General features: G+C 41.9%; 1 protein-coding gene across 5 annotated transcripts in view; it reads right to left on the reverse strand.

The window, feature by feature from the left end:
- COL24A1 (collagen type XXIV alpha 1 chain) overlaps positions 1 to 18,189 on the reverse strand; it is a 134,247-nt gene extending 116,058 nt beyond the window's left edge. For 4 of the 5 annotated variants that reach the window (XR_005629612.1, XM_039727205.1, XM_039727203.1 and 1 more), the window contains exon 1: positions 669 to 835. Coding sequence is in view for 4 of the 5 variants with exons in the window: in XM_039727205.1 (XP_039583139.1) it covers positions 669 to 802 (134 nt within the window). In the remaining variant the exon portion in view is untranslated. Of the gene's footprint in view, positions 1 to 668; positions 836 to 16,814; positions 16,915 to 18,096 lie in introns of those variants that run through there. The other variant, XM_039727204.1, reaches the window with a different exon arrangement.
- Positions 18,190 to 21,822: the final 3,633 nt, after the last annotated feature.

The raw sequence follows: 21,822 nt of genomic DNA on the forward strand, positions 1-21,822 counted from the left end.
GAGAGACACATACAAGTAATCTCTCCAATATCGTTATAACTATAAATTCAGTCATTTACCGAGGCTGCTTTTAGGTACTGTGTAGAGAGCAGAGCTCTACCTTTGCATCACAGGCGAGGATGCACTAGAAATACCTCTGCCAATTGCAAAAACATGCAATACAGAGCAGCTCATCTGGCTGTCTCTGGTACTAAGAGAGCAGCCTTAGCTCTTTAGCTGAAATTCTACATGCTTTTGCTTGTTTGCCGCGTTTTACTAGCTAGGTACCAAAGGGGCGCGGGAGCTGCCGGTTCCTGCGGAACGCTGGGCCCCGGGATGCTCGCTCCCCCTCGGGGATCAGGGGCACGGGGCAGGGGACACCAGAGCCAGGCTGCCCGGTGTGGGCGAGGGCAGGAGACACGAGGGTGCTGGACGGGACGGAGCACATCCAGAACGACACCAGGGGCGCGGAGGAGAGACAGGAACAGCCAGCGATCCAGGCGGGCTCCGTCCGAGCAGCCGGCACCCCGCGGGGTCACGGCTGGCGCTCGGAGGCAGCGCTGGGGACACTGCCCGCCGGGCTCGCCGCCCCCTGCCCGCGGTGGGAGCCGAGCCGCAGCCCCATCCCCTGCCCGGCCCCGCGGCGGGGCGGCGGAGCGGTGCGCCCCGTCTCGCCGGCTCCCGCTTACGTTTGTGCCGCGGGAGAGACGCGTCCTCGCCTTGTGCTCTCGGCTCCCAAATGCATTTGTATGCATCTGCCCGGGCAGCGGAGATCCGAGGGAAAGCCGAGCGCCGCGCCGCCGCAGGGGCAGCTCCTGTCCATGAACGCCCCGAGGTCTCCGCCGCGCTCCGCGCAAGCCCGAGGGCGGCCGGGCCGCGCACAGCCCGCGGGGGCGGGCGCGCCGGGGGGCGCCGAGCCCGGCCCCGGCCGGCCCAGGTGCGGCCGCAGCGCCGGCACAGGTGATGCCCTGCGTGCGGCAGAACAGCCCTCGGTGCCGCTGGGCTCCAGCTGGGGACACTCGGCAGGAAGCTGCAAGTTAAATTGAAATCTGGGGACGGGCGGGGAGAGTTGATGAAATGAGCTAAACACAAAAAGCTGAGTGCGCTGGACGTTTTCTATTTCCAGGATAATTGGAGTTGGGTCTAGAAATCCTCCCTCTGAAAAATGTTTGAGGAGCAGATGTAATTTAGCAGCATTACAATGCCAAAGAAATATGACACCCTTCAGTGTCTTCCTCGAGAGACAAAGGTCTTTTTCGCTTTAATTTCCAGTTTTCTTACCTTGTCCCCACAACAAAGCCTATTTGTACCTTTATCCCATAAGACGTCTTTATGCAAACTGTCACTAAAAACAAACACGGCAGAGTTAAACAATACCAGACGCTGCAGTACACACTGTACAGCAAACACGTGGTCGAGTCCTGCAGCCTTACTTAGGCAAAACTTCCACGGATTTCAGAAGTTTGCTGTGAGTTAGGGTTAGGGTTATACTTATCTCTTTCCAGGTGCTACAAGAATGAAGATTTCACATCAGGCAAATACCTTCCAGTTGTAGATAAGTTGAAGAAAGATGTCATGAAATAAAACCAAAGATATTCCCAAACAGCAGAAAATAATGGAAGCACTAAAACAAAAAGAAAGGCTGTAAAAGATAAAAACTGTATATTGTTGTCACTGAGGGTGCCCCCTGGGTGATCCAGGTAGCTGCAACTGGCAAAAAGATGGGGGCGTGGGGAGGGAATTTAGAGGGAACCAAGAGCAAACCTATGGTGCTGAATTTTACTGGGGATAGGAACCCAATGTTAGAGGGGGGAAAGTTATTTTCAGGCAATACAGCAGAGTGTTTGATTTCAAATTCAAATTAATTTTCAATATCTTAAATCATTCTGAACTTGTATACTCTCATAGACTACAATGGGATTTCCTGTTTACTTCATTTTTTGAAAGCCAAAGGGAGAAGCTGACAGCATTTTACTTTCTTGTCTTGCCAAACTTATGTTGGCCATTCTGACAGCAAAATATGAAAATGTATATTTTCACTGGAGAGAGCATGGTACCTGCCCAGGCAGATATTGGACATTTCAGCAATAAAGTATTTGTCAACTTTTCTTTTTTAAATCACACTTTAATGGCTTCCTACAACAGAAGTGTTGTATTTTATTAGGTTTTGGTTGTCAGCATTACTACCACACAAACATTACCGGTTGGGTTTGGTGCCCTTCCCTGAAATCTATCAATCTCTTACATAACATGTCTTGTATGAAGTAGACAAATAGTTGTTTTCTTAACTTTTTAGCATCAGCATTAGATACTATGGAGATAGATATTATCAGATATCATGGAGAGAATTCTTCCCTGAGAGTGACCCTGGATGAATCCTGTCCTTGTTGCAATGCAAATCTGCAAGTACAGGAGCCATCCTGCAGCACATGGTGAGATGGGCTGGGGACATTTTGTGCAGAGATCTCCCTTTCTAGCAGCATTTGCACTGCAAAAGGTGCCATTTGAGATTCTTGCCAGCTGCACACACACAATGAAACTTGCTGACCCTGATTATGCACTTACTAAAGACAGTATAAAGTTTAAAAATTAGCATTGGATGTCCAGTTTTCTATATTCAAAACTACCCAATTAATTTCTCAAAGTAGGACTCTTGACTTCTTGTTGACTCTTTGCTCCTCGTGTCCTTGTTGCAGCCCCTGCTGGGGTTGATCACAGCCTTTTGGCTGCTTGGACAGGTTCTTTGGCCATGGGGAGGCACAGGCCAGGAGAAGGGCTACCTGTGCCCTTCCATTGCCTCACTGCACACAGCTCACACATTTCTGAATCATGTATCCACAAATGGGCCAGGAATGTGCCAGGCATGCTCCTTCTCCCCTTCCCTGTGTCCCTCTGCCTGGAAGATCTTTTTTGGGAAGTGGCTGATGCTATTCTGCACCTCAGTTGCTTTCCTTCCATAATAGGACCCTGCAGAGCTGCTTCTCTTCTAAGCTTCATAGCAAAAATCAGTACTAGTTCTATTATTATCCTTGCTTCTTCCAAGTGTTCTTAAAGTCTAATAAGAAAACTAACTATGTTTAAAGCTCTCAGATTACATGTGTTTATTTCCAGAGCTATATTTAGCAGTCTGTATACTTACACACACCTAAGACATGGTCAAGCTCCAGACCTATTAGCACTTATTGCAACATAGTGATGGTGGAGGTTTCATTTCCTATGGCAAATGTCCCAAGATCCCATCTTTCCACATCTGCTGTCTCCTGCTTGTTCACAGCCTATCCCCAGTTTATCATCTTTCCAAGTAAACTCAGGGATTACTGAAATACAAAATTAATTCTTCCGAGATATCACTCCTTGCCTTTCCGATACGATTACAAGATTTCCTTCTGTTTTTTTGCTCCTTTTTCAGCAGCTTTTTCCTCCTTTCATGATCTGACTTGCTCATCTGTCACTCCAGATTACAGCTGCTGAGTTCCAGCTGTGCTTTGGGGCACAAAACAGGAGCTACTCTTAAACAGTGTGAGAGATGAGGGAAAGGTTCCTATCTATGATTCACCTTGCAGAAAATGTACGGGAAAGCGCAAGGGTTTTTCCAGAGCCTAAAAATAAAGGAAAAAAAGAATTTGGAGGAAAATGTGTGAAATGGGAATGTGAGGACTGAGTGCTGGAGCCTGAACTTTATCCCTCTGCAACTGGGAGGACTTTGCCTTTGAATTGAGTAGGAGCAAAATGGGACCCACACAAGTTTCCTGGTACTGTCCCAAAATTGGGAATTTTTGGCAAAAGGTTCATGCTGCTATTGAGCTCCTTTTGGAGAACTGATTTTCTCTGCACACCACAATATATGGTGTTAGGCTACATACCAAAACTGCTGGAACCTAGTTCAGCAAAATTGTTTAGAATACTGTGTGGCAGCCAAAAAAAAGTTTAACACATTGCTCTGGTTAAAGAAAGTTACTAAGTTATCAAATGTGATTGAGAAATACAAGAAATGGAAAGGATTACAGCATGTCTTTGACAACAATTGGCTAAGGTTGAAAAAAGGAGGACTCTAGGTCTGAAACCATTAGACTTACCTATTCTTTGTAGAAAATGAAAGAAATTGTTATGACGATCATTTGTCTTCTCTCTCTAGTTATGCCTGTTACCTTCTGAGAGTTTTGAACATGCCAAAAATCTGGAAATGCCTTTAAAGAGAACAGCTGATGACTATTTGGATTAATCCTATCCCTTCTAATTTCCTACCAAGAAACTAAAGAGAAAATTAACATCAATTTACATTCTGAAGCATCTGGAGTGGAGAGGATTTTCCTGCCTTACAAGACCAACACACAAAAACCTGTGACAGGAAGGAGCTGAGAGAGGAAAGGAGAGGTGCTGTGGGTACAGGGGACCAGAGGCTGGCATGGTAGAGTTGGGACTGACAAAAGTGCCAAGCCACAAATAACTATATAGACTAGTGAGATTCCTTAAGACACTTAGTTAAAGCAAACAAGGGAATATATTCAGCCAGGAGCAAGAAACAGAAGAGAGGCTTAGGGAACCACAAGACAGGGTAGAGACTCCAGACCACAAGACTCCAGCAGCTCCAACTGAAAGGTGTCTCACTGAAGCCAAGATACTTGCATTGTTTACAAGTCCAGGTATTATCCATTTTGGAAAGTCACTGCTATAGCAGAAACCCACCATGGAGCAGAATAAAAACTCACGTGGAGAGAGCTCAAACAGGCAACTGAGGCAAAGCCTGCTAGAGGAATAACCACACACTCAGCCTCTGAAAGGCTTGCTCCAGTGATGGCACATAGTATGCCATACCAAGAATGCAGAGAGCCTAGCCAAACACACAAGAAACATTAAAGGAAGAGAGGAGCCTCAGAAGCAGTTATTAGGAAAGTAATAAGGGACCACAAAGTACAAGAGCAAGAATGAGTGTAACTAGGGGACCATGGGAACAGCTCACCAAATGAGAAGACTCTAATTACCAAATAGGCCAAACTGCCAAGAGAGAAGCACAGGAAATTTCCATGTTAAAGAGGGTCTCTGGAGCCTCAGAACAACCAGTAAGTCTAAAACCAGGAGGAGTTAGAGAAAACCCAGTGACTGTCATTTTTGGTTAATCTTTATCCCATCATCGATGGAGTGTTTTGCCATCCAGGCAGGAAGTGGAGACACCCACTCCTACAGGCACTAAGATGTATGAGACATGAGGTATTTTCTGGGATACTCATTGAACTGAAAAACTCCTCCTAGGCAAAGTCCATAAACACAACTAAGAGTCTGATTCCTGCCATCGCTGCTGGGTTGTGCTGAGACACACAGAGCAAGATGGGCTTCAGTGGGTGTGTGAAAGGAGCATTCCCCCACCAGTATGGTGGCTCTGACCTCCTGACATGGACATTCAGGAACCTTGACAGGGGCCCTGCATCAGGGCTTCCTCAGCTTGTCTCCCCAAAGTCTCCTCCATAGCAGCAGCCTTCCCCAAAGGGTCCTGGTTTTCTTGGTCATGGTATAAATCTTGCTGTATCCATCACTAAAAAGAAGTAAAAGACTACATTTGCAAAAGGATAAAATCTGTATTTGGCTGAGGTAAAAAGCCCACAAGCTTACAGCAGCCAAGGACACTTAAGCTGCTTGGTAGTGCACTATAGCACCCTTTCACACTGGAAGGATGGGTCAAAAAACCCTTTGAGACATCATATAAGTCATCTTTCTGCACACTAAAATCTACAGGTATTCCTGAAAACCATTCTCTGCAGTATAAAAACAGAGCCCATTTGAAGTTAAAGCAGCCACACTCCTATGCTCTTAGCTGGCTAGCAAAATCTCATCAGCACTAAAAATTGCTCACACATCTGGAAGAAGCAGCACAGTCATCTGAGAACTATTTCATTCCCAAGCCACGGAGGGCCCTGCATTAGGCCAGTGCTTTTTGAAGACATTCCCTTCCTTTTGTCAGCAACTGTGAGAGATGCTTCATTCTGCAGTTCATCAGTCCTAGAATAATTTCCTGATCATCTCTGCTTCCAGATCTGTAGCTCCACACTGCTGCCCTGCAGCCAACAATATGTGTTCCTTCTGCAATAATTAAAAGTACAATGCTAGCTTGCTTCTGCAAAATTAGCTTCTGGCAACTGCAAGGGGTGTTTGCAGGAGCCTTCTCACCTGATGAGAAGTGAGATACTTATGCTTGGTGGCTAACACCATGTTAAATCTCTGCCTTGGAATAAGAAGGCTTGTTCCCACATTAGAAATCTTATCAGAATTTTCTCACTAATTATAAAAGCAGAAAATTCTGCAAGACTCCTGTTTAGGACCTTCAAAATGATACAAAATATAATTGTTTGAGACAACTATAAGTCCATTTCCCATGCTCGAACTTTGAAACTGAGGAATATCATCATACCATGAAGAGTTTGAACTCCATCTTCTGGAAGTAAGACATTTAATTGCAAGACATAAATAATTCGACCAATTTCACCTAGTTGGCTCAACCATTAACAATAAATGATTGCTCTGATGTGTCAGAAAATTTCCTCCAGCTTCCCACCAATTCTCTCTAGTAGTTTTTAAATATCCTGTGTCTTTTAACACACAGCCTACCTAAATCATGTGGAACAATGGAGTAATTTAAGGCTGACAACAATTGCTGATTACATTCAATAAAGCAGGAGTTCCCAGGCTATTTCCAGACAGGCATTACCATTATCAATGAAAACAGAAATTGTACTTCCCACTTCTGTTGTCTCTCACATGAGTAAGTGATCATTGGACATCTTCAGTACTCTTTCACTCCCAATAAAGGAAAAAAATGTGACTTACTGTTGTCTGGTTTCTCGGAATCTCTGGATTTAAGAAAGCCAAAAATACAAAATGTCAATAACAACATGGTATTTTTGTATGAGGAACATTTAACTTTCAAATCAAGAATTTTAGATCAGCCATGTATAATGTCAGGAAAAAAAAATCTATAGAGAAAAATTTTAGGTTGATTGCTTTTTCTGAAAATACCAGACAGACGAAAATGTGGAATCCAAGACCAAAATACATTGGCACTAACTTCAATGCTGATATTTTTACAATAGTTATATAATTAATTTTCATAAATCCCTTACAGCTGTACCACCAATATAGCATAGTATTTTTAATAGGCTGTTTCATCACTTTATTTTTAGAGATGAAGTTTTGATTGTGTTCCTCAGTCTTTTAAAATTGACATGTGAGGAAGAACTACTCTTGCAAGAAAGTAAAGGACTAAGACTTTCACCAGGCGCACAATTACTTCAGATAACTCTTCCCCCTGCTCCTCCCACTCATGTCATGCAAGAAACTGAATAAACACCTCCTATAAACACTCACTTTAAAATGAAAAATTAGAAAAAATATTAATACATCAGAGAGATGAGACTTATTTTTTTGCTGGGATCAAAGAAGTTAATTAAGCCAGATGTGCCTGGATTATTCTTATTACAGAGAGCCATAAAAACCTCATGGTTGCTTAGTTATCCAGTGTTGGCTTAGACATAATCAAAAGTTGAACAACAGATGAGTAACTGCATCATGTTGACCCAAACACACATGCAACAGTTTAATGAATTAACTTCTTCAAAGCTGAGAAGTTCGGAGCTTGTCAAAGAACCGGCATTAATTTTTGTTTGCAAATTCAAATTGCACACTGGAGTCCTTACAGGACCCTGGATTACTTTTCACTGGCCACCAACCTTCTTCTGGTGCTCCAGGTCCTCCAGGTGGGCGTTACACCTTAGGTCATCCTGGAAGTACAGGGGGGAAACCTGCAGCACCTCTCCTGGACACAGCTGAGCTGCTGCTCTTTGAAAGGCTCCAGCCCGTGTGGGCTGCAATGGCACAGCAAGAGACACCGGGCTGGCCCAGCCATCTGCTGCACCACCACTGCTGCTCCAGCTGTTTGCAGGGGAGCAGGAGATGCCAAACCTCAGCTCAGCCTCCATTTTCCACCACGGGCACAGTATACTCTTTACATCTCTTCAGAAACTACTGGGGCTGCTTGAAGTTTTCTGAACTATCCAGCCTAGACAGCCATTCATGCATGTCAAAATGTAGACATCTCTAAAACCCGTAAGAGGAAAAAAAAATCAAAAATTCTACAGTTTATTATTTTTCTGTGTTGTTGTTTGGGGATTGCCTTTTTATCTTGAGTACTTATGGCAATAGAATGTGCCTATGAAAAACAGCATGTATGGTTATCAGATGTTCAGCTTTAAAGTGGTCAGCCAACATGTGTAAGCTGACTGCCCTTTTCAAAAGATAAATATTCTCTCCTAATAGCACGCTTGCAATGATTGAATGTTATGTATGCAAATGTAACAGCATTCTTATTTACCTGTTGGGAAAAAAAAGGATTTTAATTAAAATTCTCAACAAAATTAATATTTTTGCATCTCAGAATTTATATAAATACACATTAAGTTGGGCAAATATCACTAAGTGTTTTTGTAATATTTTCACCGTTCTTGTAGTGACCCCAGGCTTAAGGAAATAATTTTCTAATCAATAGTAGTTTTGCAAGTGTTTTTGCTTGTTTGGTTTTTTTGGGGGGTTTTGGGGTTTTTGTCATTTACTCTAGTCTTTGGGTCATTTCATTTGGAGTGTTCATAGAGTCTAAACAACCATATTTGTTAAAGCAGACTCCTGAACAAAGAATGGCAATCAAAAGGTGTTAAATTTTTTTAACAAAAGTAACAATAAATAAATAAAAGCCTCTCTTAAATCCATCTGGATATTTCAATGACACTTCTTTATATGAACATGACATTCATTTTCAGAAATATCATCTATCCCAGGTCCAGTTTACTTTAGCAAAATGCCAGTAAACTGTCAAATGCACCCAAGGGTTTTATGTTGTGTCATGGAAGGAGAGCATTTCACAAGTGCCTCTGACAGCCAGCACCAGCTCTTTGTCTCTATTTGGAGGATGGAAACGATTTTGAATACCTTTGGTTTAACAAGTTCAGGAGTAAGACTTACTTTTGGGCTTCATGTGGATTGCTGGAAGAAATGACATGTGCTAGTTACTGCCAGGCAAAAACACTCTTGTCCTGCACATGGAACTGGAGATGATGTGTTAATCCAAAGAAATGAGAACATGCATTGAGAAGATCATTTTGTTATCCTCATGATACTTTTGAGGAAATGCTGGTGCCAGCAAGAGCACTGGAAGTCTGATCCCTGCTGTCAGACCATCACCAAGAAGAATCCAAGTGGCACCAAAGTGTCCAGTTTTGGGCCCCTCACTTCAAGACAGACATCGAGGGGCTGGAGTCTTTCAGAGAAGAGCCGTGGAGCTGGGGAAGGGCCTGAAGCACAGGGGTCATGAGGAGCAGGGGGGAAGCTGGGGGTGTTTAAGCTGGAGAAAAGGAGGTTCAGGGAGAACCTCACTGCTCTCTACAACTGCCTGGAAGGAAAATGTCATGAGGTGGTCATGGTCTTCTACTGTGTCCCAAGTGAAAAGATAAAGGGAAATTGCCTTAAGTGGCACTGGGAGAAGTTCAAATTGGATATTAGAATAAAGTTTTTCATTGAGAGTTGCTAGGCATTGGAATAAAGTGCCCAAGGAGGTGGTGGGGGTCACCATCTCTGAAAGAATTATTTCACTTAGAAGTCTGACAGGGAAAAAAAATCTAGTCATCATTTTGCATAGCAGCAAGTAACATGTTACTCCAGATCTGTAAAGAAATTTAGCAGAATAGTTATCAGGGAAATAATTGCTAGGACTGACTTCCTTGTTGCTTCCTTGTTGATGTCAGGGGATTTATTTTCCATTATTTTCCTACGTCTCTCCAGTTCAGCTGCTTCCCTCATTTTGACAGTCTTCCATAAAGACGCTGAAGAAAATGATACCACAAGGCATTTGGAAGAGGGAGTGTTTACAAAGCATATAAATAGACTGTGCTGTATCCAGAATAATTAGCTGTAAGCAAAGTAATAAAAAATGTGGAGAATTTATAAATATGCCAGATAATTGAAAATCCAACATTTACTCAGATGTTAGGGATAGGTTGCATGCTATAAGCATATAGGATGAATGCCACTGCACAATCTGAAGTGAAAAAAATAAGCAGTGAGCTACATTCAGGCCAAATGCATGTAATACATCTGAAATATCCATCGAGCCAGATGTTAATTTAGCTCACGACCCTAAAAATACATTTCTGCAGTCTTATGCACGATGTGCAATGCAGGATGCATTTTCCAGACTATTTATTGAAAACTGAATTATTCTGAAATACAAGCTTTAAAAACCTTAGAATTCTTCAGAACTTTGCCATTGCAATCACAGTTTCTGGGGAGAATTATTTAGGAAAAAAACCCAGTAAGCACTGAAAATATACCTCACTTCTATTGTGTAAGCAGCTAGGTCTCAGTGAAAAACCCTGTCCCCCCTTGCCCCCTGCTGTTATGTTTTAAAAATTAATGCAGGACTCCATCAGATCAATGTTTATTTCAGACAGGGAGCTTTTGGCTGAGCTGTAGCTGATGTCCTTGGCATGTTTTAAGTAGCATATCAGAATGAGTCATCTGCTTTGCTAATACCACATTACGTTTCTGTAGCTTGTTTGGAGAAGTAATGTGTAACAAGGGAACCTTTAAGGATTCAGTTTGGGAGACAATTACATGTACTCATGGTGTGATATGTGACTGCAGCCCATTAAACAGCAGCAACCCTGGACTTACCCACTCCATACACACACCTCCTTGATTTACTTCCTATAGCCTAAAATATTAATTAATCCTCTCACCTCATGTTTCTCAGAAAAAACATGATACAGAACAAACCCTCAATGGAGTAATTTAAACCATTTTGTTTTACCAAGGGTCTCAGTGCATGATACAAAGAGGAGCCTGCAGCACTTTCTAGCCACAGGCTGAGGAGGTGGATGAAGAAGGAAGCAACTCAGGTCAGGGGAGTACATCATCCTGTTATCCTCCAGCACCACTTGGTAATTCCTAAACAGAGTATTAAATACATGCAAAACATCACAGATGCCGTTGTTTGTCATAATGTATGGTGATCACCTCAAACTGAATGGCTTCTTGGGCCACTGAGATCCCTTATTGCTCTCAGAAATGGCCCTTTTGCAGAGGCACACTCAGCCCTTGAAGCAGCCCTGGCAGCTTGTCTTGTAAATATGTCAAATCTCAAGATATTATGCTCCCAAACAATACCAGCTATGTTAGTGACTTTTTTAGTTGTCATTTATGTGGATTGACATTTCCAACACCACATGAGAGTTCACAGCACAGGCTTGCTATCATCTGCCATATCACACATCCAAAAGTTTGGCAAACAGCAGCATACTACACTCTGATAACATTCCTGCCCAATTTTAAAACAAAACCAGGAACAATCTACTATGGAAGGTACTTAGTTTCCCTATTTAACTCAGCTGTACCTCCTGACCTTGTCCCAAGATCCCCAGGGAACCCCATTCTTTTGTATCTCATTTCTGCACGTGCCTTGCTCCTTTTCCTGCTCTTTTCCTCTCTGTTTGTGCCCTGTGAAGCTGCAGGCAGTGTTTGGTACCCTGTTTGGCTGAGCTTCCCTGTGGGGGGAGGAACACACACAGAGGTAATCAGGGAGCCAGAGGTAATCAGCTGCACTCCCAACAGTGAGCCACAGAGCTGTGTCTTGTACATGGCTCTGTTTGTAACTTTTGTGGTCCTCAGGCAATAACCTTATTGAAGCATTTTGACAACCTCTCACAGAAGATTTCAGCATAATCAGCAAAGGTTTCCTTGGCAAAACAAACCAGTATTTTACCTCTTGGCTGTATATAAGCATGGACTTATTTTCCATGCTGATTTTTCCCCCTCCCTCTGTTGCACACCCATCTGTAATAAGGTTTCATCAATAAATACTATGCTGTATAGCCTAGTATTATAGCACTACATATAGGGATTTAAAATAGAAAGTAAAAAAGAATTTTTGGTACTATAATTTTATTAAAATTTATTGCACAGACATGCAAACCAGTGTCATTCAGAGGTCAAAGCATGACACAGCTAACTCAAAGGGAACTACGACATAATTTTTAAAACTTTTTCTTCACCTGTCATACTAGGGGAAAAAATCTTGCCCTTCCCCCACTGAGCATATTTAGAGCAATTCAGCCAGCTGGGTTATAGCTACACAAAATGCTTTCAGAGTGTTAGAAGCAGCTCTCTCCATTGCTGATTCTCATGACAGATGATAAAATAGCTTTATCCTGCCCTTGTACTAGTGTGTTTTGGTTTTTATCTTTTTTTCCAAGATGTTCTCACATTTGTTAAATTAGTTCTATATTGTTTGCTGACAGCATAATTGACCTCAGGAAATGTTATCAATAATTGTATGGAAGTCTTGAATTGCTTTCCCAGCAGCAGGTAATGACATCTCACACCAGGACTTTTGGTCTGCTTCCCTTTGTCAAATTTTCAGTCTTCATTTACATTGCAATTGTGGATTCCTAAATGTACTACAGTAGGAATTCACAGTGAGGAATAGCAAATAACTTAGAAGTTTTCCACCACACAAGTTAGATACTGGTTCATATGTAAAGGAGTAAAATAAGTACTTACAAATAAGTACATTGCAAGAGATTAATTTTAGTCTCTCAGTAGAACAAGTGAAGCCATGCTCTGGAATGATATTCAGAAGTATAGCTCATACTTTGCATGTCTTATCTTCAAGAAGAGTGGTTAAGAAACCTTATTTTTTGCCTAAAAATGATATATTCACGAGTCCTTGTTTCACACAGCATACAGTATTTCAGCATCCTTAACTGACAGCAAAATGCTGCATGCTGTTGCTCCAGCTCCTTGTAAACACCAAGCCTGAAAGTCTTTATCCTGTTTTACTTGAAGTTTAATCAAGCTGAGAAAGTACACCTCTTTTTTATAGAATTGCTACTTGCTAAAAGCAACCTATTTTTTTTAAATTTACAAATACGTAAGGAAGATGTTGCAGCCTATGGTATTCTTCTCAAAGAGGCAGATTTTAACTTGTTTTCCACAGAGGCATCTCACAGGGATATCTCAACTCTACCAGTTTCAAGTGAAATATTTACAATGGGCAGCAAAGGCCCATGAGGAGAGTGAAGGTTCAGTGCTTTCCTCTTGTGTTTTGGATTCAGCCTCAATAAAACCAAGTAGGCACCTGCTTTCCTTTGTGCCATCATGACTGAAGCAATAGATGCCAATATGTTATCAACATCCACGCCACTACACAACATCATCTAAAGTAGAACACATTCCAGAGCAAGAAGAGTCACAGATAATTTTAGTGAGATATTTGTATGCCTGTGACAGGAATATGAAAAAACACTCTAAGAAACCATGGGGGGGACATAGCACAAAGATGCTGCTTAGAAAGCTTCTTTGGGAACATCTCACAGAACCACTTCTCATCTCACATCTACCCTTCACTGAACATTAAAGCTGCTTATGGAAAAAAAGCACAAAGAAAACTCCACAAAACTCAAAATAACTGTGTCTTTAAAGATCTAGAGGTGTTTCAGGCTGATGTAATAGTGGGAATGAGAAAACTTGGGGTGACAAGCTGGCATACCTTTCTGTGTTATGGGCTGGTGGGGGTGAGACAGATTTGATGGGGGTTTCCAATGCCAGTCTCAGCTGAATCCTGTCAGGAGATCAACACCACCACCAGGACAGCAGTTCTTTAAATTCAGTGCCACAAGTCACCCTGAAGGGCTGCTTTATCCTCCCCAACACATTCTCCATGTGATCTGACCAATGCAAGCACCAAGAAACTGTGCTGAAGCCCATTTTTACTGCTAGTTTCAAACCTCACTGCAATGGAGTCTGCACACAGGCTCTACAAGAGCATCAGTCCTGATGGCAAAGACACTTCAGACACTGCAGACAGGTGTGCAGGGCTCGTTCAGTGGACAATGTTTCCTTTGGACAGCAGAGTCAAAGGCAAATATAATTGATAATGCAGTCACTGCTCAGGTCAACTGCTTATATTTCTCATGTACAATCAATCAATTCTGTCCTCACTTAAATTTGTGCTCCACTAACTGTGCCAATTTTCATGATGTTATCCTAGACTTACACTAATGAGAAGAATAGAACCAGATCTGCTAAATTCCCTGAAAATTGTCTTCATTTTGGTGTTGGCTTTTTATAGCTCATCTAATAACAAGACATGTGACAGACTTACTCAGTAACACTTCCTCAGCCAACAACTGACGGTAACAAGAATAATTGAAGGAGGAATTGCTGCTCCTGACAAAACATTTATAAATGAAGAAAAATTCTTTACATCTGGCATTTTCATTTAACAGCAGGTACTTTTCATAATTTTCTAAGATATTATGTCCATAATAGAAGGGTATTAAATGATCCAAGAAAAACAGTTGATACCTACATAGCATATTAAATTTCTGATGTCTGGCTTGGGACAGAACTGAACTGGTGACAAAGCAAAGGAGCCATCTCCCAAGATACTGCATAGTAAAAACCAGCATTAATTCATTTTCCATCTCATTTTCCATCCTGATTCAACAACCTTTTTGAAATGAATTAATGCATCTCCCTGATGACTTTCCCAGCCTTGTTTTACAAGAGGAAATGGAAGAGACTGTGGTTGATGCATTAAAAACAGCTTACACAAGGAAAGCTGTACAAGCTTTGTCATGTTTCCTCTTAACTCTGGACAAGGTTGAACTCTTTTTTGTAGGAAGCTTATCAGAATGGGCAAGTATTACAAACATTCTGGAAATTAACAGTTTGGCTGGTGACCTTTGATGGTGAAAGACTGCTCAAAGGGCCAGCTACAATAGGAAGTTTGTAATAGCAAACATTGTAATTGAAAACAGATAAACCCCTTAAATTAATTATTTTCTACTGGTTTGTGCTTTTGAGGAGACTCTCCCCTTTTATCCCTCTCAAAATCAGGATAAACTATATGTGTCCTTCACTATTATAAACATAATTTCCATGAGAAGCATCCCAGATGGGGAGGATGGAGATAGCTCCAGGGACTACACCTCAGAGCAGGGCCATTGCACTCAGACATTGGTACTCTGAAGGGTTTCCATTTCTGCCAGTCCCCCAGCATTGCTTTAGTAGAAAACACCACCACTCAAGCTTCAAATTCCTTTTTGCATTCATGTAAAGCAGCTTTACCATAAACAAGAATCAGCCCCAGATGTCTTTACAGGAAATAGTACATGGGAAAGAATGCATAGTGCTACAAAGATAGAAACCTTTTCTCTCTCCATCCATTTTCAAACCTGAAATTTTCCTTAGACATAAAAAGACACATATAATTAAGGACATTGAGCTGGCTGTAGAGATGCAAATTTGTAGCCCTGCTCTAAATTAGGCGATTGAAGCAGAAGCAGTAAAGACAGACCACTAATCAGGGAGGGAACCATTTATAGAAGGAAGGAGGGAACACGTGTGCCCAGAGATCATGAAGCAGCCTTGCACCTGCAATGCCCCCATTACACAAGTGACACATTCCCTCCCTCCAAGCATCCCCATATTTTTTGCTTGGGGCATGTCTTCACCCAAGTGCCCTCAGCAAGGGCTGGGGGGCAGGAAGAAACACCTTCTGAATTTAGATAGTGTGATCAGGGGTTTCTGTAAGGCTGAAAGGTCATATTCCCAGGAGCTTACAGTGAGGACATCCCAGACGGCTTCCAGGCTTCAGTCTACAAGGCTTCCCCGAGTTCATTCCAGAGTTTGAGCAGGAAAAGGGGGATCACTGGCCTAAAGTTCACTGCAATAACAATTATTATCAGATTACCCGGTGTTTCATGGCAGAAGAGGAATTTGTGAAGTAGCAGTTCTGCCAGGGTTGCTGCTGAGCAGTGTGCAGCTGTGGGGGCAGCAGTGGGGCAGTGGCCCCCAGCACAGTCCTGTCAGCACCCACACATCTGCCAGGCTCCAAACACCCTCCCTGCATGACCACTGCTCAATGAAAATCCATTGCAGAGCAGCTGCTACATGAAGCTACAAAGGAACCCTGTGTGCAGCCCTATTGATACTTACAGACCAGGCAAGGCTGACTCAGTGAGAAAATAGGTATTGTGGCTATTTATAATTTTCCTCCTTTATCAGGTGCAGGCTGACAAAGCTAGTGTGAGCATCAGAGTTGAGAAAGCTTTCTTCTTCTACATAAAAGCCTGCACTATGCAGCTCTCAAACATGTAGTTTGCCATGTTTGACAGAAATAGTTTGGATGAAAGAGGAACTCTTGCGCAGTTCACCCATTTGTTGCAAAACCTGGGCTTGCCCCTGTTCCAGGAGTGAATCTAAAACTAGCAGTGAACAATAAGTGACACACCAAACATATTTGTCTTCCAAAGCATTTCTAAACTGGTTAGATGTGAAAAAGCAGGCTGGAAAAAGAGAGATGGAAGCACACAGTTGAATTGCACTTCAGACCTTCTGTTCTCTTCTATGGTGCTTCACCTCCTCCTGAAAGGCTCACTCCCCTTCCCTCAGAGTTCTGCTTCCTCCAAAGACCACAGTCCTTCTTTCTCATGTCCCCAAAATGATACTCCCAGAATAAACAAGTAATCTAGCAGCCATGCCAAAACAGTGGAGATACTTTCCTATAATAATGTTGCTTGCTGAGCAATGAATTTAAAGGTGGATAAGGTAAATCCAGCCTTGTTTTTCTCCCTGCAGCAGCAAGGAGTGGAAATAACAATATTGCTACTGCAGAGTTAGTAGATTGCTATTTTGCAGCCCATCATTAACTGTTTCCCCTGCCCTTTCGAGACCACAGAGATATTTTTATTCCTGGCTCAGTGAATGTAAATACTGCCAGAGGTGAGCATAATTACCTTAATGCACCTCCATGCCACTCATCTGCTGCAGATTTAGTAGGGCAAGTCTCATGAGCCACCATTGAAGGCTTCCTATTCTTCCTGTTCTTCTTCCTTCCTGCAAGAGCATGAAAGAAAGTAAAGATTTGCCTCAGGAGGCCATGGTGAGATTGTTCTGTCTGCCCCCCTGCAGTGGGCATGACATGAGACAAGGTGGGAATATTGTGCAACATACCTTACTCTCACCAGCTGTTCTTGGAAAAGTTTCTGCCCTAAAACTAGACATGACCCTTACTTTTCTGTTAAAAGCTCTAAAAGCACATTAATATGTTTTATCAATTAGTGGTATAGAGCTTTTGATCTGAATAGTGAATAAAATTCATTAATAAAATTATTGCAGTCTGCATCAGCAGTCAAATTGAGTTGCATATTAGCTTTCAGAAATAAGCCTTGTATACTTTGCCTTTAAAGGCAAAAAAAAGCAGATTTTTTCCTGATGCTGTATTCACTCAAACATATTCTATAGTTTTAACATGGCAAAGCAAGTCCTTAATACAACAGAATACTCTCAACTCCCAACAACCTGAACTGTTCAGCACCCAAAAATGTTGTTGAGGGTGTGTATTTGAAGAAATATTTAAAGCATTTAAACTAATTCCCTTGATGATGCAAGTTGAGGTAAAGACACTTTAAACATGAAAATTGAGAACCAGTTTCAGTAGGAAGGAGTTCAAATTTTGAACTTGATAGAGAATTTGGGCTCTGAACCTGTAAAATCCTTTTACAGCATTGTCTGTGATTGAGACAGACACATCTTGATTCCTCCCATCTGAGATGAGTTTCAAGATAGAGTGCTAGGATTTAGTTATAATATAGAATTGTACGTGTGTGTTATGCAGCACAAGTGATTTCAGCGGTGGAAGCTCAGGGTGTAGAGCTGCCCATGCCCAGAACTTGTGCATAAAGTAAAGAGGCATTGAGCTATTCATATATAAGTATCATAGAATAACATTATCATATTTATATAGAAGCATTATAGAAAGGAAAGAGTAGAGAGGAACCAAATAAGATTCAAAGCCCCATTCATATGCAGTAGCAGCCAACCAACTACTAAATTCTAATTCAATAAACTGCAAATTCAACCAACCACTAAAAACTGCAGGATGAAGCACATCCCTTTCCCCCTAAAAAGACAGAAACAACCCCAACATTATTTTACATTGAATCAACTTTGTTCCAACATATCGTCCCTACTAAGCAGGACATGCCAGCCACAACTCATTATAACAGCCTTACTTACACATCCCTTCTTAGAAACACACCCAAAATAGCTCCCAAGAACCAGCATTCACCCATCCAAAGAGCAGCAGTTCTGCAAAAAACCATCTCATTAGGCACCCCAAATCAAAAGGAGGACTGCTTGCGCCTGGAGGATATATAGGTACACCAGGTGATTGTTTGGGGATGATCACTGTAATTGGAGAAAATACATCTCAGCTGGAGCCTCATATGGAAGTCCATCATGTGTTTAATCATCAGTCTGTGTTTTATGTTTTTCATATCTATGTTATCTGCGTTTTTCTGGCCTATTGAAGGACAACCCACATACAAAAGGGTGAGGGAGCACAACCCTCTGTCATCAAAACACATCACCTTCAAAATTTGCTAATATGGAGTTAAAGCTTTTACCCAAGCAGCCAGCTTCCCTTTTCCCAACTGTTTTTTTTTGGTTGTTTTTTTTTTTTTTTTTTTTTTTTTGGGGGGGGGTGTTGTTTTTTTAAAGTGGAGGGGGGAGAATAGATATATTTACATTTCTTTTGAACTTCTAAATCAAGCTGGAAAGAGTTCAAGTGCCCAAGAGCAATTTATTGTAAATGCTGGGGACAGGAAATTTGCATACACATTCCTGTTAATATGAGTAAGCATGAAAAGAAGGCAGGAGCTCCAACTCTGTGTAAAGCACATCCACCTTTATGCTACAGTGATTTATGTGGTAAAACCATGTGCCTGTAAGCATCTTTTGAAGCACAGTCAACCACTGATAGTAAACCAGCTATTTAGAGATTGATAAATACACTGGTGTAAGCAGATGCAGCTCAGTGTCTTCCACACCACAGAGAGACCCTGTTCCAATGGTGAATATGGGTCATTGTAAATGGCACCTTCCAAAGTAGGTTCAGAACTGTATCCAGTACTGAGCACCATCACTGTATCTTCCAAAATTATGTATGACACTGTTGGGCTTCTGTGAGCTGCAAAAATCAAAATGCTTCTCTTAAATGTAGTGCACTTTATTGTGCTAAATGACAGCAAACAAGGTTTCACAATGTCCTCCAGTCCTGGGTTTGCATAGCTAAGCCAGGTCTGGGACCAAAATAGGACAATTGGTTGATAACCCAGGTTTGTCTCACTACAGGTGACATTGTTACTCAAAACCTAATTTACTGAGCGGTACACTTTACTTTGCTAAATGACAGCAAAAAAAGATCTTGCAATGTCCTCCAGTCCTGGGTTTGCATAGCTAAGCCAGGTCTGGGACCAAAATAGGACAATTGGTTGATAACCCAGGTTTGTCTCACTACAGGTGACATTGTTACTCAAAACCTAATTTACTGAGAATATTTCTGAACTGACACTGTGTGCCCAGAAAAGCCTGGAACACACACTGCACATAAGAAGCTGTTCCCAAGTTTTTTTCCTGGATCTTTTTGCACTTGTGAGCTGAAAGAACACGAGATTATTCCAGGCTGGGATGTTACCAGCTTCACCAGACATGTTGTGAAACATAGCCGTGCACACCCTCCTCCCTGAGCCGCCCACCCTCGGGGTCTGGCACCTGCCGTGTCTGCTGGCTGCCCTCGGGGGACGCCTTCCCAGCCAGATGCCTCTGAGCTTTACACAGTGTGTTTGTGGCTTCCAGATACGGACTTGATAATATCTGAACACCCACTTTTCACCTCTTTGGGTGAAATGGGTTAAGTCCATATGTTCAGCTTTTATTTCTCCACATTCTAGAGCATAAATCCACATAAATCCACTCCAGATGTGCATGAGAGGGGATGGACTCCTGTCAGTCATCGAAAGGTGAAATGGGTTAAGTCCATGTGTTCAGCTTTTATTTCTCCAGATTCTAGAGCACATAAATCCACTCCAGATGTGCATGAGAGGGGATGGACTCCTGTCAGTCATCGAAAAACTGCATCAGAGCCCATCTTTACATCTGCAGCTCCTTCTGAGGATGCTTTTGCACGGGCTGCTACCAGCTGGTGGTTCCACTCATGGGCTCTCAGGGAGCAGCTCAGTGTCCAGGTGTGGTCAAGGGCTGACCACCCTTTGCACATTTCACCACTGAGGACTGGAGAGCATCTCTCCTAAATATGATACCCCAAAGGTGTATTTCACTGCAGGCTGTGCCCTTTGGAACTCAGCTAGAATTAACATGCCAGTAAATTTAAAAAGTCAAATACAGAAGATAGAAGTCATATGAATCTTTTAACCCAAATGAAGAAGATATCACAGTCTTGCCTTGACAAGACTCACATGGCAATATCATACACCATTCTGCTCTCAGTAACTATCAATAAATACTATGAATAGATTTTGGTAATGTTTTAAAAACTTTTCTCTACTTCATAGATTTTCCTCTCTCTTTACAGGGCACAAAATTCTTAAGGAATTCCTTCTGCTGTAAAGATTATTTTTTTGTAAAGAGAACATGTGTCTTTTATTTCCAGAACATTATATACAGACATATTGCCAAGAACTAGATTTTTTTCACAATAGATAATAGCTAAAAAAAGAAAAATTGCTACAGACTTAAAATTAAATTTTTCAAACCAGTAAGAACATCAACAGGAGCTCATTTATGCTCCTCCTATTTATTAGAGAGATGTTACTAATACCAAATGGTCAGGATAGATTCCACAGAAAAATGTTCTCTAAACATCGTAAATTTTAATTATAATTTTGCTGAAAATTAAATATATTTTTATATAATGGCCAGTGCAGGTAATGGCTCTGCTTACTATAGGATACACTTAATCAAACAAAAGCACTCCAGAAACACTCTTGGAGTGCCTTTATTTCACTGAGTCCAGCTGGGAGCTCCACATATGTTAGGAATAAGATTTGCAGTCAATTGGCAAAAGCTTAAAAGATTTGAGAAAGCTGCTTCTGCACAGGAGGACATAAACCATGTCCACAGAAAGTCATATTTGACTCACAGATGCAGCTCCATCTTGAAGATGAGCTCCTGATGACTATTTCCAGCAGGAAACAGAGGAGGTATCTGGAGCTGTCACACAACCACCCATTTGCTTGAAGCCTTTTGGGACTGAGGCTCCTCCTGCACGTGAGAACATGCAAGAAGTGCCACTGCCAAGGAACCCCTCACAGCAGCCGAGTCACTTTTCTTACGTAAAACTTCTAAACAAAACAAGCTCTTAGTAAAACAACATTTACTGGAGCCATTGGCTTGTCCTAGAGACAGCAGAAGCTTGCTAAATAGCTCTAAGCCAAGAGGATGTTTACAGTTTAAGATCTGTTTAGCACTTATGGTACGATTTGTGCCATATGTTCTCTTCCTTAGAGTTTTCCTTGCAAAGCATTCTTATTAGATGTGGAGCACAAGCTCCAAGCACAAACATCTTCCCATGTCATTAGAGTGGCATCATCCTTCCAGGGCAATCTGTAACCCAGTAACATGTACCTTGAATTCTTTATTGGGTCTCTGGCAGTAAAGTTGCAACTGATGAGTCTGAACTACTGAAAGCTGATCTGATAGAATGGAGCATGCATGGCATATGGAACATAATTGGTTTTTTCATGACAGGCTGTACTCATCCAGGGAGAAAACCTCCTTTGGAGACTGTTTCCAGCAGACAGCCTGGGACACTCTGGAGTGAGCTTTTTGGTAAAAAGCAGCATGCCTTATGTTATTAACCCTCCTGAAATTGCAGCAGCAGTAGTGCTTGAGTGAGCATAACCTGTCATGATTGCTCTGAAGTGAAAGGCTGAGACTGTCAGT

Source organism: Passer montanus, unplaced genomic scaffold, assembly GCF_014805655.1.
Source record: "Passer montanus isolate IOZ18808 unplaced genomic scaffold, ASM1480565v1 scaffold60, whole genome shotgun sequence".
Lineage (NCBI taxonomy): Eukaryota > Metazoa > Chordata > Aves > Passeriformes > Passeridae > Passer > Passer montanus.